This window comes from Kogia breviceps, chromosome 16 (genome assembly GCF_026419965.1).
Source record: "Kogia breviceps isolate mKogBre1 chromosome 16, mKogBre1 haplotype 1, whole genome shotgun sequence".
NCBI classification, from domain to species: Eukaryota; Metazoa; Chordata; class Mammalia; order Artiodactyla; family Physeteridae; genus Kogia; species Kogia breviceps.
The window spans coordinates 16,766,692-16,783,769 of record NC_081325.1 but is presented as its reverse complement, the minus strand read 5'-3'; the positions used below and the strand labels follow the sequence as shown (position 1 = coordinate 16,783,769).

Genomic DNA, 17,078 nt, shown 5'->3' with positions numbered 1-17,078 from the left:
GCAGCATAAACAAAGGCCCACGACCTGCATCAGCCTCGTGCTCGGGGCCCACAGGCGGTTTGGAGCGGCCAGAGAACATCAAGCGCACAGCTGCAGTCCTGGAGCCTGAGCTCTTGTCACCGTGAGACGCAGATGCTCGTGGCCACAGAGAGAGGCAGCAACGCGGTTCGCCAGGCACCTCTACCCAGAGAGTCAAGTTTCCCTGCACCTGAGGCTGGTATCAAAGTTTCTTTTTCTTTGGAAATACCTGGAGTTGTTATCCTAAAATGACCCCTGGTAACTAATTTTTGAACTTTGTGGGGGGCACAGCCCCTCACCGGAGGCTGTGAGGTGGGGCTGGAGACCACTGCTTGCACAGACTTGGCCCGGACGAGCTTACGGCATACTGATGCCGCTATTCCCCGGGGGCCCAGGCTCAGGAGCTCCCCTTTGAAAAAGGACAGGCCTTGACCTGTGGAGGAGGTTGTTCTGGGCAGCGGTGGCACTGCGCCCACACGGCCTTCCCGTGAGCAAGCAGGCCACTGCTGCCCTCATTTCTCTCCGGCCTTGAATCGTTCTTGCAAGTAATGGTCACTTCAGTACAATGCAGTAAATGTGATAAATCGTCCTCGCGGCGGCACTCGCCGAGCGGAAGGGAATGGTTTTCTCATTTCGGTGACAGTGAAAGGGCTCAGGCAGCCACCGCCCTGGAGACCCGGCTCTACTGAGCAGGGGCACCCCGGCGTCCCACCGCGGGCCTCGGTACTTCCTAGTACTGATACTTGTATTCCATCCACTTGTCTTTATCCCTCAGTGCCCAAGTATCATATGGCCGTAACTTAATTCAGGAACATCCATGTTTTTAGTTTGTAATTTTGCCTTTAAACATTATTATCCTTTCCACCAAGCCTGTTTAGGCCAAACACAAGAAAAGCAGGGTGTAAAATTAGATCTGTCCAACACTGGAATGGGATTCCTCTTTTGTGTTTCTTTTGCCAGGGAATTTTTGAACAGGCAGTACGTAGCCCCTTGTCTATTTATAGTGGAATAGATGTGGAAAGGAGATTAAAAGCCTTGAGTAGAAGTTGAATTCAATGATTGTTCTTAAGATCCCTTCCAATCCGTGATCCTATGATTCCGTGACTGTTGTTTATTACTAGACTGACCTAACCATTACCAGTGACCCGCCTGCACGTGGCTGACTTCACTCAGGTAAACGGGAGCATATCCCACTGCCTTTGTCTTGCGTCACATCAAGTAAACTGCTTCCTGTATTTTCCAGTCTAGAGCCCAGGAGGTTTGGAAAAAATGGTGAAGGTGCAAGTCAATCATGGTACCATCTCATTAAAAACAAATACCTCAAAATGTTCACCTTCATGAGTGTACAAAAGTGTATCTGACTTTCTTGGGAGAGAAAGGGAATTGCAGGTTGGCTTAAAGGTTAGATCTAGAATGCGACTTTGATATCTAGGATCCTTTCTCCTTTTTATCCCCCTTGGTTCTCTGGGAAGCACGAGAGGGTAAACTGTAACACAAGAAGGAGAAATGGTTTGTAAAAAGTATTCCACTTATACACACTTTTTCTTTATTTAAATGGATGGCTGCCTTATGTTAGTAGCATATGAAGTATGGACCAAAATACTTGTGTCGTTGGTAACCACTGTATACTTACATATTTGTGTTTTACGCCATCTGCTTTTTTTTCAAATGTACTGTCATTTTGCAGAAGAAAATCTTTATATGAAAAGTCCAAAAACTGTTACTAACTGGACAACCGGGAAGGTGCTAGCCCCACATTCGTGCCTGCCTGCCATTGTCTCCACAACAGGGGACATGGACGCTTCCACCCTGCACGCCCAGCAGTCTACGGCCACGTCGGAACCTGGCTGCAGCGGGCGTGTTGCTTTATGGATGTCTTTTTCTTCCTTTTTGAAATGAGATTCTCCAAGGGGTCAGGCTGAAAATGTAATAAGCCCAAAGCTGGAAGAGATTTCTCCAATGTGGTTCTAGCCAAACCCTGCTGGCACTGCCACGCCCTCTGCCACTAGATTCCCCCAACCAGACCAAGCGGTCTTGACATTGACTTCCTGAACGTGATTAGGTGGGAATGAGCAAGGATTTCCCACGATGTTAAATGTCTGTATCCAGTTCTCCATACAAATGCTGCTGAATGTCGTGAACGTTTCTGAACTCTGCTCACTTTCCCACTGTGCTTCCCGCTAACCGAAATGAATGTGTAGCCATGACCAATGTCAAAGACTCAATGCAAAGCTACCGCCACGGTTTAAAATAAATCTCTGTGGAAACCTTCCTGCACCTGTGGTCCTGTCGTTGTTGCCGAGCTGTGCCATGTGACACGCAGGCACTCCAGCAGCCCTGCATTGGCGTTCACCATGGCTGGCTGAGCAGCCCTTTTAATTTTCTTTATCTTTCACACTAGGCTGCTTTACCTGTGGCTGATAAACTTTCCAAATGAAGGAGAGAGGACTCAAGAAAAATACAGGCAGGAAAAGCCTTCGTAAAAACTCATGAGGCCCATTTTACGGATAAGAAGTGGGAAGAAGTCGATGACTTGCACGCTGTCAAAGGGCCGGTGGGAGGGACGGCCGGGTTTGCCCCTCCTCCATCCAGCCCGCCCGGCCCCGCCCACACCCAGCACCGCGGCAGCCCCCAGTGTCCTCCTGAAAAGGTGAGATTCAGGCCCGGGCGGCCGCCGCTCACTGATCTTCCAGGTGGCCACCAGAAAGCCCTAGGGGCTCCTCGGCTGACAGCCTGGACCTGAGCACCTCAGGCACCTCTGAAGGCCCCGCACCATGGGACCGGCTGAGTGGTGCCTACCTGGGTTCTCCTCCGCTGTGGGTGATGCATGATGTTTATTTCGCCCTGAACATCCAGAACGTGTATGGAGCTATCCTCAATCTGTTCACTGATTTTGTTACAACTTTCCCCAGCGTCACTAAGACGTAAAATGAAATAGCTTAGAAGTTTTACCAAACAGTAGCACCGGAATGCCAGGTGCTTAATCGAAGCCACTTTTTTTTTTTAAACATCTTTACTGGAGTATAATTGCTTTACAATGGTGTGTCAGCTTCTGCTTTACAACAAAGTGAATCAGTTACACATATACATATATCCCCATATCTCTTCCCTCTAGCGTCTCCCTATCCCACTCCTCTATGTGGTCACAAAGCACCAAGCTGATCTCCCTGTGCTATGCGGCTGCTTCCCACTAGCTTTTACGTTTAAAATACATCTCTTTTACGTTTGGTAGTGTACCTATGTCCGTACCACCTCTAATCGTAGCAAATGTAAATGAACCAGGCCTCCCGTAATTGTTCACGTAAATAGGCACTGACCCTTGGCTCCGCTTTGCTCCTGGGGCCTCACGGCCAGGCCAGGGCAGCGTGGCACCCCCTCCTGGCTCTCCTTCCTCCCCCCACCCACCCCCAAGCCGTGCTTCCCTCAAACTGACAGTGACATGGCATCTTTAGGAAAAAACCACATCCTCAAAGGAGAAATTTACACGGGAAAAGAAGATGCTGGGGAAGAGGCAGGCTCGCTTGTCCTCAGCCTCAGTCGTATTTACTTTAAAATAAAAGCTCCCATTCTGTGCGGCTCATCGCTACAGGGGGTAACCTTTAGGCGGATTTTTTTTCCCCCGTGAGTTTTAGCACACTTGTCAGTTAAATGCTGATGTTAATAGCTAACAAACATACATCAAGTCTTTACGATGCACCAGGCATTCTAAGTGCATTACAAGTAGTAGTTCACTGAATCGTTAAAACCACCCCTTGAGGTAGGTAGCACTACACTCTCCACTGACGGGAAAATGAGGCCCCCAGAGGGTAAGTGACCCACCTGTGGTCCCACAGTGAGGCGATGGTGGGTCAGGGCTTCAGTCCTAGGCTTTGCATAAAGAACGGGGCTGATTTCCATGACTGCAGAAGGAGAGGAAGCCAGCTCAGACCACAGCAGTGGAGCATGGGCCAATCTACGCGGACATCTAGACGCGGGGTCTGTGTACTGGTCTACCCCCGGGCCATACCTTCCCGTATTTTCGGAGGCGGTTCCAGCCCCGCGTTGGGTCTGGCCTGGCCTATTTAAATCTCTGAGCCAGCTCTTCCAGTATCTCAATTAATTTCTCCTCTTCAGCCGGTGAGGACCATGTCCTAGCAAGAGGCAGATGTGTGGGCACTGGTTTCCGGTCTAAAATGGGAGGCAAGCACAAAGGTGTGAGCAGCGAGGCAGCAGCGTGGAGGAGCCTCGCCTGCCCCTCGGGCCCCGGGTCAGTCATGTCACAGACATCTGCCGGGAGGGGCCCACGCGGGACGGAGTTAGATGCCACCCCTGCCCTCAAGGGCACCCACAGACAATGAGGTGCTCCAGAAGGGAGACCGAGTTGGGGAGGACAGGTCCTCAGGCCTGGGTGCCGGCGGGGGTGGCGTTTGGGCTTGGGGAGTGTGGAGTGTTTGAGGACTGGCAGGTGGTGGCCAGACGAGAAGGTACGGCCACGCCCCCAGCCGCCACAGGGTCACCAGAGCGCCATCGTGGCGAGGGCGAGGGTGGCCACATCCGTGGTGGGGAAAGAAGCGGGAGGCCCTGGCCTCCAGCATCCGCCCGCAGCATGCCTCCTCTCGGACCGCCCGTCGGGAGGCTGCCCAGGTCGGGAGCAAACCCTCAACACGTGACTGCCCCCGGAAGCAGAAAGACGAGACTCACTCCCCTTGCACTGCTGCTTGGACAGCTCCCGTCCCCCCGGGACTTCGGAGAGGGAGCTTTCCTCTCCGCGGTGCCCACACGGCCCGGCCTCGCCCAAGACTCAGAACAAGGACGACAACCCGAGGATTAAGGGACCCACTGAGCTCAGAGAGGTCGATGGAAAAAGCGGGTGGAGCGAAGTCAGAGGTGAGGCCCTTCACAAAGCACCCCGACAGGCGAAGGAGCCGCCCTGCCAAGGAAGGCCGGGCACGATCACGGGGAAGGGGAACAGTCCCTCCCCGACCCGAGCTGCACGGGGAGGAGGGTCGGGGGCGCCTTCACACCCAGCGAGGAAGTCACCTTGGAAGAAGCGGCCGCTGGGCTGCACGGCGGCAGTCGGGGCGAGGGCCAGCCACAGCACGGTGTCCGCGCCCTGGGCCTCAGAGCGCAGCCTGGCCCCCAGCCTGGCGTGGAACCCGGGCATCGACGACCGCACACCTGCAGGGGCGGGGGGGCGGGGGGGGCGCGGACAGGGAGGTGAGGACAGCATCCTCGAGCCAGGACGCTGCCCGCGCCTGGCTTCTTCCAATGCCAAAACAACGACGGTGAAGTGGAATGGGACCACAGACGGCCCTCCTTCCACTTCAACACAGCATTCCTCCAGGCTGTTCAGATTTCACACAGCCTTGTCACAAAGCCCCTGAGGTGTCACCCTGTGGCCTGGGAGGGAAGTGCCGCCCACCGGAGCCCCGAGTGTGTAGGTACCGTGGCCCCTGGGCCCCGGGCGCCCAGACCAGCCCGTCCCCCGGGAGCAAAATCTCCGGCACCTCCCCGCCTTCTGTCCTAAGAAAGGAGGGTCACACTGAGGCCGAGAGGGGATCAGACTCCCGCTTCCCGGGTGAACCATCTCTCGCCAAGGATTCTGACCTCTCCGAGGATCCTGGCTGATGGTTCCTTGGGCTGCACTAGTGTTTCCTGCTTTTTAGGGAGGAGAGTAGTAAGAAGGGGAGGGGCTTCTTCCTTCCTCTGCCAAAGCTCCTCTAACTCGTCCTCCCCCTTCTCCCCCCCCCACCCGGCTACACAGAGGTTCCCCTCCTGGTGTCGCCCGCGTGCTCACCGCGGGAGGCCCAGCCCCGCCCCCCGCCCCCCGCCCCCCGCCCCCAGCCCGCAGACCTCGGGGAACACGCTGTCCCAACGGTGAGCATGCTGGGAAACAAAACTGTTCTCTCGTGAAGCCAAGGGAAGAAAAGAAGGCAGAGAAAACAACGTTTGAAAGCCGTAATGAGATCAGAGGATTTCAGAGAGAAAAAGGATCATCTAATCTAAGGCCCTCATTTTTTAAATTAAAAATATATTTTTTTTTTCTTTTCACAGAAACAGTACTTGCTAATTGTGGAAAAATTAGGATATACTGATGAGCAAAGAGAAGGAATTTGAATCCTTCTGTCACAGCACTAGGGGAGGACAAGTGTCCACGGGCTCAGGCCCCTGCCCAGCCCTCCCTCGGGCTTCCCCTGTCTGTCCCCAGACCAGCCATCTGCACCCGAGAGGCCCAGTCATTGCCCTGTAACCTGCGGACAATAGAGGGCAAACTGCACCCTGACCCAGGCGGTGGATCCAGGGGGTGGGCTTGGAGCACAGATTTTGCAAGCACACAGGTTGACATGAGGACTGTCAGGGTGATGTCCTTGGGAGGATGACGGGCTGGCTGCCCTCTACGGCCTGAGGGAGCTACCTGGTCAGGCAGGGCTGGGCACGTCGCCCATCCGGAAGCGACAAGAAGTAAGAAGCCACCCTCTCGCAACACCACTGGCCTAAGTCCCTCCTGGTGTGCTTGGCTGAGGACACCCCCTCTGCGTTTAAAACAGGAGGCTGCCAGGCGCCCTCAGATCCGTGCCCCAGAGGGCTGGTCTGCGCCAGCTCTCCTAGCCAGGTCTCCATGGGATGCTACGCGGCACCAACATACTCCTTCTTCCATGGGGATATGGGTGTAGCAAAAATAAGACCCTAAGGCACGTACAGTTTGGGGGACTGATACCTTCATTTAATGGTATAGTGCAGTTTTCCTTGCCCATAGACATTTCTCCCCAGCAGTTTTCAGGGCTGAACAGATTTCCTGTACAGGTGCTCCATAACTTATTAACTCGCTCTCCTAGCACGAGTGCTGTGATGAGCAACCTCATTTTCCACATCTCTCATTATTTCTTACGATGAATTCCAAGGATGTATATACAAATGTTAATAAGGCTTCTGCTCAACCGGCTTTCAGAAAGGATGACAGCACGTATACGAGACAGCCTGCTTCCCACGACACTGTGGCCGGGTCCAGCCGGGACATCCTGGCCCCTCTGTGCCTGTTTCCCCATCTGGTAATGGGCACGATGCTAGTGCCACCGCAGCGGGGCTGTGAGGACGCACGTGTCAGTATCCAGACACGGCTGTGAGCAGCTCTGGGCTCTCAGGTGTCCTGGGGGTGCTGCTGTGCTGCTGTTTTCAGGGGAGGAGGAAAGAGCTACAGAGCCCACGTGATTTGCCTGAGGCCACGGAGTTGGGAGGGGCAGATCCCGAGGAGAGCTCGACTCTCCCTCCCTGCTGCTCCCACACGCTTCCAGAAAATTCCACTTGTGTCTCCTTCGTCATTGTTATTTACCTGTGTGCATCACTACTTCTAGGAACCCGGGCAGCGGCGAGGTGGCCTGGCCTATCCCCACGTTCCCAGCGTCTCCCGTTGACTTCCCTCGGTCCCCCTCTCCCCCTCGGTTCGGTTCGTTCCTCTCCGACACTCAGTGTGCACTGGCTCCCCCTGTCCCGAGGGAGGGGCCCCCAGCCGCACCCCCCCACGGCCACCCCCTCTCTCCGCCACGCGCGGGGCAGGTTAACACCAGCTCCACCTGTGAGGACCAGGCCGCGCCACTCCAGTCCCAGCCTGTCCCTCGCAGTGGAAACAAAGCCACTCCTAGTCCTCATGATACTGGTTTTAGGTCACTCCGGGGGAGAGTCAGTCCTATGGCCGAAACGCAGGCGCCGTGGAAATGAAAGACCTACCTGGGGTGTCGACCCAGCCGGGATGCATGCACGAGAAGTGGATGGTCGGGTGTGCTCGGGCCCAGCGCTCCGTCAGGACCACCTGCTGCCTCTGGACGGGGTGGGGGGGGGGGCGAGGGTGAACAAACTGGAGGGGGAGCAAGGGGGCTGCGGGCGTGCAGAGCCGGCCCCGACCCTGCCTCGCCTGCCCGCCCGCCCGCCATGTCAGATTTCACCTTGCTCTGGAATCGGCTCTCTGCCCCACAAGCTCTGGCTACAACCCAGTGCGGCGTCCGGGCCCCTCTGTTTGAGATGCAGACAGACCAGCACTGGGCATGCGGGAACGCCGCACGCTGCCCGGGGGCTTCCCCCTCCCCTCCCCTCCCCTCCCCTCCCCTCCCCCCCGGAAATGACACCCAGAGAGTCCTCTTTCCTAGCTGCTTGTGTTGCCGTGTTCGTTGCTGGGCCCCACTCACTGTGTACCCTGGCCGCCGGCACCAAGCGGGTGTCCGTGGACATGTGAAGGAACTCCTGCCTTGGAGTGTAGGACGCGTACTGGGGATACTTAGAGAACACAGCTGTTGCTAATTCCCTAAAAAATCATCAAGGACCGCCCCACTTAAGCCTCAGCTGTATGGAGACTACTGCCCAATCCCAGGGCAGTTTGATTAGCTTTGCAAAGAGCTCCATCTGGGCCTCATTTACGGAGTGAGTGGTTTGTTCCCATGTTCCCTGGAAAAACTGTCAAGAAGTATGGTTCCTTCAATTGTCAGGACTGAGTCATGAGAAGTAATCCACCAGGAGTTGGTCTGGGCTCGCTTTCGGTGAGCGAAAGCGGGGCAGAGCCAGGGCGCACGGGGGGCTGGGGGCGGTCGGACAGAGGCAGACCACACCAACAGGAGGGACAGCTGGTGGGTAATGGCAGCTTCACAAACGACGAGGCAGCCCACCCAAGTAATGAACTGACGGGCCAGAACCGTAAATGTGGAAGGTATACAGCCGGCTTCTAAAAACAGCTGTGATGAGCTGACGTACGGCGGCGGGACTACACTTTCCGTTAAGATCGGGCATGAGATCTGGACCCCTGCCCTTTCCTTTCAGAACTGGATGCACATGCCCTTCAAAGGGAGCCCGGAACCCCAGCGCTGTTCCAGGGGCATCTGTCCAGCCAGTGAGCAGGGGCTGCCCAGGGAGAGAGGAGTGACTTCCTGGGTTCACAGTCCCTCTGAGCCGTGCTGGGCACGGAACCCCTACTGGGCTCCTGCTGTGGCGGCCACCGGCTCTCACCACGCTCTTTGTGGGTCTAAGAAACCAGGGAGGGCTTCCCTGGTGGCGCAGTGGTTGAGAATCCGCCTGCCGATGCAGGGGACACGGGTTCGTGCCCTGGTCCGGGAAGATCCCACATGCCGCGGAGCAACTAAGCCCGTGAGCCATGGCCGCTAGGCCTGCGTGTCCGGAGCCTGTGCTCCGCAACGGGAGAGGCCACAACAGTGAGAGGCCCGCATACCGCAAAAAAAAAAAAAAAAAAAAAAAAAAAAGAAACCAGGGAAGAGAGGCGGTGGCTTTTGTGGCTCTTCCTAGGGGCGAGCTGAAGCCCCCCAGCCCCAGCCCGGTCCAGGCAGAGCTGGGCTGGGCCGGGCTCCTGATGGAGACGAGGGTTCTCTCTCCACTGGAGAACATTCAGGTGCTGCTGGTAATTACTAAGATCCAAAGTAACGCGAATCCCAGAATTAGCCTTCCTTGGGAAAGCACCCAGGTGGCAGCCTTGAGAAACTCCCCTCACTCACTTTGTTCTGTGCGTAGACCATGGTGCCATCGAATGCTGTCCTTTCTGACTGTAGGTCATCGGTATTCAGTTTCTGAACCAACATTCCTCCGGAGGAGACTGTTATCTGCAATAAATATAACGGAGATTTGTATACAGAAACGTTCATAATACCCTCCCATCCCTCTTCTCTGTCAAGCAGTGTATTGGTTTCCTGTTGCTACTGCAACAAATGACCACAAACTTAGTGGCTTATAAAGTCACAGATGAATTCCCCCACTGGAAGCTCTGGAAGTCAGAAGTCTGAAATGGGTCTTATGGGGCTAAAATCAAGGTGTCAGCAGAGCTGCATTCCTTCTGGAATTTTTAGGTGGGGGGACCCGTTCCTTCCCTTCTCCGGCTTCTAGAGGCCTCTCGCATGCCTTGGTTTGTGGCCGCACCACGCCGACCGTCTCTGCTTCCACTGTCAAGTCTCCTCTGACTCTGGCCCTCTTCTTAGGGCCGCTGTGATTACACTGGCCCACCCGCGTGATGCACGATACCCTCCCCGTCTCAATACCCTTAACTTAATCACATCTGCAGAGTCCCCTTTGGCCATGTCAAGGTGACATATTCACAGGTGCCAGGAACTAGGACAGGAGCTGAACCTCTCGGATCAGGGGAGGTCATTATTCTGGCCCTCACAGCAGAGAGAATGCAGCCTGCATTAACTGCCTTCCTCCGACTTCTCTGATTTCCGTCACTGTAACCCATTAGCCTGTCCCCTCCCGTTGGAGGGGCAGTTCTCCGGGAAGTGCACCCGCTCACCGCTGACTGCCTTCCCCGGCTGCCGCTGCTCTTCAGAAGCCCCCCTTTCTGAATGCTTTGCCAACTCTCGGATGACACTGGAGAAGAGCCTGCAGTGAGGGCTGGGGCTTTGCACCGCTCTGCCTCCCTTTGGGCAGGGGACTCGCTGGCTGGGTACGGGCAGCAGCCACCCAGCCGCGGCAAGAGGCAGGAGCAGGGGGTGTGGAGGGCCCCTGAGAGCGGGGCTGGGGGGCAGGATCGACAGCCGGCTCCCAGGAAGCCTCTACTGCCCGAGTGAGCATTCTGGAATCCCAGGCCACGCCTACAAGCCCCTCAAGTAGGTGTCCTTGGGACAAAGCCGCAGGCTGACCCTCACCTTGACCTGGATCCCTCCCCGCTTCGCCGGCCCCTCCCCAGACCCACCTGGATGCCGTCTGGGCTGGCACACCATTGCTGGATCTCAGATGATCAAACAGAAGGCCCATGGACCCAGGGGACAGAATCTAGCTCCCCCTATGGACGTGGACAGCATGCCCCCCTCGGGAGAGTTGGGGCAACAAACGTAGGACCACTGATTTCCCATCAGGAGCAAAGTCATTTACTTACAAAACATCCCCGAAGTCAACTCACCACTCTGGGGTCGTGTTCTTTCTCCAAGACGGGGATCAGGGCAGTCGTGAGAACATACACAGCTGGGGAGGCACAGAGCATTCATGAGGGGGCATGGGGCCATCTGGTGCCACGGGACCCCTCCTCTCAGGTGGCCCCGGGCCGGTGGTGAGGTAGCACCATTTACCTGCATCCTCCGGGCGGGAAGTGGCTGCCTGAGCTGCGGTCCCCTCCTCTCTGAGGGTTTCTAGTCCGGCCGCTGGAACCAGCCCTGTGTTGCTACTACCCTCTGTCCTATCCCTTCTCCAGCCTCGTGGGGTTTCCTTTCCCCAGGATTGGAACAAAGATGCCTTAGAGCCTCAGGGACTGAGACAATAAAATGTCCACACCACAGGAAGGAAAAAAGCAAACTGCACAACAGTCTGTGATCCCACTTGGCAGAGAAAAAAAATGTATATAGACACATATGTTCATTATGTCTAGAGAGTGCATGGAAAAACATGAACAGGAAATGTGAGATGTAGCAATACTGCTTAGGCCCCAAGGGTGGGATGAAGTAAAGCGTCTGCTTCCTTTGCTGGGCATTTCTGTACGGTTTGAATTTGAATATCTCTACAATGAGCATATAACCTTATGGTTATTTCTGCAATCATAAAAACTATATGTCTAACATTTGTAACGAAATGAGAAAAATATTGTTGGAGTGTATCTGACATGGAGAGAGATTCACAGTACGTGGAATGAGACGTTTACGAAACGGCAGGAGGAACAGAATTCCGTTTTTGTGAGGAAAGATGTGTCAAAATGAAGAAAAAGTATCTGCAAGGATGATACTGTGGAGCACTGAAATGTTCAAAATGCTTATCTCTGAGTGGGCAATTATTATTTCTACGTTCTTATGCTTCTCTGTTCTTTCTTTTTTCAAACAATGAACATATATTACCTTGTGTTAACGGGTTGGGGGTAGGGGGATTTAAACGAAGGCCCTGGGCTCCTTTTGGTCAGAGTTTCTTCCTGCCCAGCCCTGCACCCCCAAGCTCACCGGAGCAGCCTGGTGTCACGGGAAGGGCGCTGGGGGGAGCCGGGAGCCTGGAGTTGAGTCCCGGCTGGCACCTACCAGCGGTGTGACCGTGGGCAGGTCGACGAAGCGTTTCAGCCTTGGTTTCTTTACTTGTGAAAGGGAGATCACAGCTGGACAGCCCACCTCCTCGGATCACAGGGTTTTGTGGTGAAATGAAAATGTGCACGGAGACTGGAAAGCTCTCTGTGCACACTGGCTGTTGCCGTCTTATTTCATTATTATTATTATTCCTATTATTATGATTAGCAATTCTGAGCTGTGCCCTTCACGCCACACAGCATTCGTAGTGTCTGCACCCCAACCTGTCGTTGAAGGTGCCGGCCTCGTTAGTATCCATGGATTTTTAAAGTCTGGCAAACACTGGGTCTCTGACAGCTGTTGGCCTCCGTGCAGTGGCCTTGAACACTTTCTTTGCATTCACTGCTGGTGACTTTCTCTGGGATTTAATTTGCGAGAAGTAGAAAGGACTCCTGCCAAAAGCTATCAGCCCCATCAGCCTGCCGTGACGGATTGTCATAAACGGCTCCTTGGCGTAAAGGAAATGAAAGCTGGAAGCAGGTTCCACACCACAGGCCTGCACCCCTCCTCTAGAGGCTCCGCTGCTTCCCTCCCAGAGGCCCGGGATGGGCCGAGGGCGGGACTTGCTCACCCGGCTGGCCGGGCGCTCGTCCGAGATGGATGAGAGCCGGAGTAGCCCCTCTACACCTCTCCCCCGACCCAGGAGACAGTGGTGTGTTTTGCTTTCTGCTTCATCCTCTGGGAGAATATACCCTACCGGTATCCATTTAGATGCTAACAGAGTCACCGGCAAGAAGACTAGCTGGGCCATTCAGTCCTACCAAATACGGTCACCTGTAGGGCACAGCCCGGCGGTAGGTGATTTTTTAAAACTCCTGGAGAAACTGCAGTTTTTAGCAGCAGGCCTTCAGGGCCCTTTCTATCTTTAAAAAAAAAAAAAAATCTCCCGGGGGCTTCCCTGGTGGCGCACTGGTTGAGAGTCTGCCTGCCGATGCAGGGGACACGGGTTCGTGCCCCGGTCCGGGAAGATCCCACATGCCGCGGGGCGGCTGGGCCCGTGAGCCGTGGCCGCTGGGCCTGCGCGTCCGGAGCCTGTGCTCCGCAACGGGAGAGGCCACAGCAGTGAGAGGCCCGCGTACCGGGGGGGGGAAAACAAAAACAAAAACAAAAAACTCCCGCATTCCAAATCCACAAAACGGGCCTCTCCCATCCTGCTCTCTGGGTCCCCCGGCCCCAGCAGATCTGAGCCATCGTGTGCTTCTATATGCTTTTTGCCTCCTAGGTCTCCAGCTTTATCATTTCAAAGCACATATGTCACTCTTCACACACAGCAAGCATTTCTCCTCCCTGAGAAGGAGACGAAGCCTCTCTCCTTCCAGGCACAAGTGATTTATAATCCTCCAGCCTCCGAGCCAGCTTTCTGAGGCCTTTCCTGTGTATCCTCAGCATCTTTACAGGCCAGCAAAGAGAAACACAGGAAAAATCTGCTACATGCCCAGTATAACTTCCTTGTTCCTGCTCCCTTCTGCCTATAAAATTTCTTGCCTTGTACAGTTCTTTGAGGCTCCTGTCTATTGCTAGATTGATGTTCCCCAATTTAGGAATCTCTGAATAAAGCCAATAAGATCTTTTAAAAGAATCTGCTAATAACATAAAAATATATAAGTAGTATGTATGTGTATATTTATATATATATATTTATTATTTTCATTTTAATTAAAAGAATTGGAATTAAGAGAATCCCAAAGAGGTTCTGTGACTTTTCCAAGTTCCCAGCAAGTTCACGCAGAATGGAAAACATGGCAAATCTCCCTTTTCTTGAGTCATTCAATCACAGAGTCCCAACAGACTCCAGTGCCAAGGGAGTACGAATGAATCCCGTTGTCTGCAAGTCACTGCTCCTTTAGGATGAACATGGCACCAGGAGCTCCTTGCCCAGCTCACCAGCTCCCACCACGGGCCTGCTCTTAACACGGGCGCCAATATGCCACCCTCCTTCCCCAAAGCCCTTCAACACTCCAGGCGCCCAACCAAATTCGGCAGAAAACTCCTCGGCCTGGTGCAGTAGACTTCTTCTGGAGACGTGCCCCCTCCCCTCCCCTTAGGGCTGGGCCCTGCATCCTGTAACAACACGTAACCGAGTCATGACCCTGGGCCAGGCACTGTGTTTGAGCCATGCAACCTCGACCCCATGGGCAGAGGAGACCGAGTTAGGGGTGACACCTGAGCCAAGCTGTGCCCGTCGAACCCTCCCCGCAAGAGCATGGGCTCGGGACCCTTGACTCAGCGGCCGCCATATTTGGCCCATGTGCATGGAGAAGCATCCTGCAGAGGACAGGAGAGTTGGGATAGAGTCTGTGGACAAGGGTCCCAGAGAAACAGGAAAAGTTCACCCCAGTTCCTCACGCTCTCCTGTCCTGTCCCTGACGCTCCCAAAGCCCAGCTGTGCCTCTGCCGCTAAGTTCTGTGAAGGCTGCCCCTGCCTCCCCCAGCAGGAAATCAGTTTTCTTTAGTCGGCTTGAGTGGGTTCCTGTTCCTTGTAACCAGACAATCCCTAAGACACTGGGCTTGGTCTTAGCTAGAAAATCCGCCAGTTCACCTGTGCTAACCAGCTAATAGGAATATCCTTGGAAAGGTGCAAGCAGCACACTGCTGGGAACAGCTATGGGTGCCTTCGGGTCATTCCTACCTTAGCGTGAACAGTTTAGTAACGTCCATTCCTCCAAGACTGACTAGCTAAGATCGGGGACATTTGGGGGATTCAGAGCTTTGATGAGGAGAGAAAAAAAAAAAAGAGAGAACCTATTTTAGTCTGGGCTCCTGGGGGAGGGCAGATCTGGGTGTAGGGGAGACACCTTCAGCCACAGGATAACGTGCCCAAGTCCTGCTCCCAGTAATAAGGAAAATAATTCATTATCATTATGACTCATTAGTATTTTTAATTTACACAAGGCCTTCCTTCCAAGGAACTCATTATGTCGATGGAGGTTCATTACGAGAAAGAGATTTGGGAGTGGAATTTATGTTGGACATAGTCTTCTAAATATGGCAACAAGGACCTTTATGACATGGGTACATGACCTGAAGCAAATCTCTCTATATAAGCTAATTAGGAAGGGATGTTACACTGTGCCGAGCCGGGTAACGCTGAAGGAGGGGTGCGGAGTACCCTTATAGCGTTCCTGAAACCACATTTCCATCCGAATGTTAAATCATGGTGCTCCTGGAATCACACCATATCGTGGGCATGATATATTTCAGTAGCATTAAAAGTACTGTTTGATGAGAAAAATCTACTGCAATGTTTACATTTAGCATAGGAGAGCTGATTGGACTTTCTATTAAGAAACCTTCACAGCCAGCTTGAAATAAAGCCACTTTGGTTACTAAGTGGGTGTATTTGGGTATATGCTTCTACCAATTGTACTATGTGCCAGAGAAAAGGATTGTTCCTCTACCCCTGGGAGGTTACTGGTGCAGATTTTAAAGGAGCAGACAGTTGCGTGATGAATACTATCCCATTGCTACAATCACACAAACATCCCACAGCGAGCCTAGGGGCCTCACACACTGACTTTACAAATTATATAAAGACCATTTCCAAGATCATATTACCTGGGGAAGCTGGGAGCACAGAGTCCCAGAGAAAATGAGGCATTCAGAGGCATCGGAGTCATCCGTTTCTCGTGGGGTATTTACTCTTGGTTTGGGGTCAGACAGCGGTGAGGATGAGTCAGAGCTTTCCCTTTGCCCCCAACCTCAACTTCCCCCGCTTCCAGTTCCACTTGCTGAATGCCAGACCCAGAGATAAACACTAGGGATACGGTGAGATCTCCCTGACTGCAGTGTTCACCAGGCATTGACAGCTTATTATGTAATGAACCTACACCCACAGTGAGGTCAGTGCTGTGCAGGAGAGACTGTTCTGAGCACATGGGATGGGGTGGCGGTGGCACTGGGGCCGAGTTAGCAGTGAGGTGACACCTGAGCTAAGATTTAGAGGCGAGAGAGGCAGGACTAAGCTGGCAGGGTGCGAGGAGAGGGTAGGGATGGAAGGAGGGTGTCCAGGCGTGGAGCAGTCTGTGCAAAGAGCCTGGGGGTGGGGGGAGGGCTCAGCCAAGGGTGGCTGAAGCTGTGAGCAGCCTGAGAGCATTGTTTAAATGTGGCGATGGACACCTGTGAGGTGGGAAGAGTCCACCTGAGGGGAGGGGGGGAGCTCCGGCACCTGTCTTGGGCTCCAGGTAACCCACAAAAGTGAATATGCTGTCACTTCCTTGTCCTCCCCAGGCCATCCAAGGTCTGTACCTCAGGGTGCTACAGCTAAACCAGTGTTTCTGGTGCAAGATGACTGCATCTCTCCCTGCTGTCACACTGAGAGGGAGGCTGTTGGTACCACACCTGAGGCCCAAGGAAAGAGCCTGCTTTACAGCAGGAAAGAGCCGGCTTTACGGCAGGGAGAGAATGGCCTTATTAAAAGCATGACGGTGCTTAATTGGGATTCTGTTTTTAAAATTCCCCAAGCGGGTGCGTGGTAGAACTGCTGTGAGTACCTCTCCTTTAACAACACCCATGGAATCCCAGCCAGATTATCCGATAAGGTCCTGGGCCCCCAGGCCAGGATGGGGCCGGAAACCTCACTCGCTTCCCGAATTGGGGCCAGTGCTCCTTGGCTGGGAGAACAGGAGGCGTGGTCCCCACGGGGCCCCGAGAGAGCTCGCCCCGGCCCGGGCATTGCAGTGGCTCAGACCCCACCCTGGAGTGGCGGGCAGGCAGGTGGGGAGGCCCATCGGGGCCCAGGGGCTCAGCTCTGGAAGGTGTTTCTGCCTCATCCAAAGCAGCCTCAATGGCTGGCAGAAAACCAAAGCCAAGGGGCAGATGATCTCTGACTTTGGGGTTTATTTACCCATTCTGTCCTTAGAAGGGCTGCACAGGCCTGCCCGCCCCCCCCCACCAGTGCAGTTTTAGACCAAGAGCCTCACTCAGGGCTCCAAAGCCCTTCTGGGGGCCGAGGGGTCCTACCTTGTAGCTTCAGGCGCTCCAGACCCCACCAGTCTCCCCTGATGCCTGACGTCTGGCCTCCTCACCCCCAATCTATCAGTCCTCTGGGTGAAAATGTCT

General features: G+C 54.3%; 2 protein-coding genes across 8 annotated transcripts in view; one reads left to right on the top strand and one right to left on the bottom strand.

The window, feature by feature from the left end:
- WDFY2 (WD repeat and FYVE domain containing 2) overlaps window positions 1-3,253 on the top strand; it is a 174,904-nt gene extending 171,651 nt beyond the window's left edge. The window contains exon 12 of one of the 2 annotated variants that reach the window (XM_067016785.1): window positions 2,420-3,253. In XM_067016785.1, coding sequence (XP_066872886.1) covers window positions 2,420-2,455 — 36 coding nt within the window. In that variant the 3' untranslated portion in view covers window positions 2,456-3,253. Of the gene's footprint in view, window positions 1-1,705; window positions 2,294-2,419 lie in introns of those variants that run through there. The other variant, XM_067016787.1, reaches the window with a different exon arrangement.
- Window positions 3,023-17,078, bottom strand: part of DHRS12 (dehydrogenase/reductase 12) — a 39,097-nt gene continuing 25,041 nt past the window's right edge. For 2 of the 6 annotated variants that reach the window (XM_059041646.2, XM_067016788.1), the window contains 5 exons: window positions 10,883-10,944; window positions 9,489-9,593; window positions 7,723-7,813; window positions 5,038-5,175; window positions 3,024-4,185 (listed from right to left, as the gene is read on the bottom strand). In XM_059041646.2, the coding sequence (XP_058897629.1) occupies window positions 4,076-4,185; window positions 5,038-5,175; window positions 7,723-7,813; window positions 9,489-9,593; window positions 10,883-10,944 (506 nt within the window). In that variant the 3' untranslated portion in view covers window positions 3,024-4,075. Of the gene's footprint in view, window positions 4,186-4,879; window positions 5,176-7,722; window positions 7,814-9,488; window positions 9,594-10,882; window positions 10,945-17,078 lie in introns of those variants that run through there. The other 4 variants (XR_010837272.1, XM_059041641.2, XM_067016789.1 and 1 more) reach the window with 4 other exon arrangements.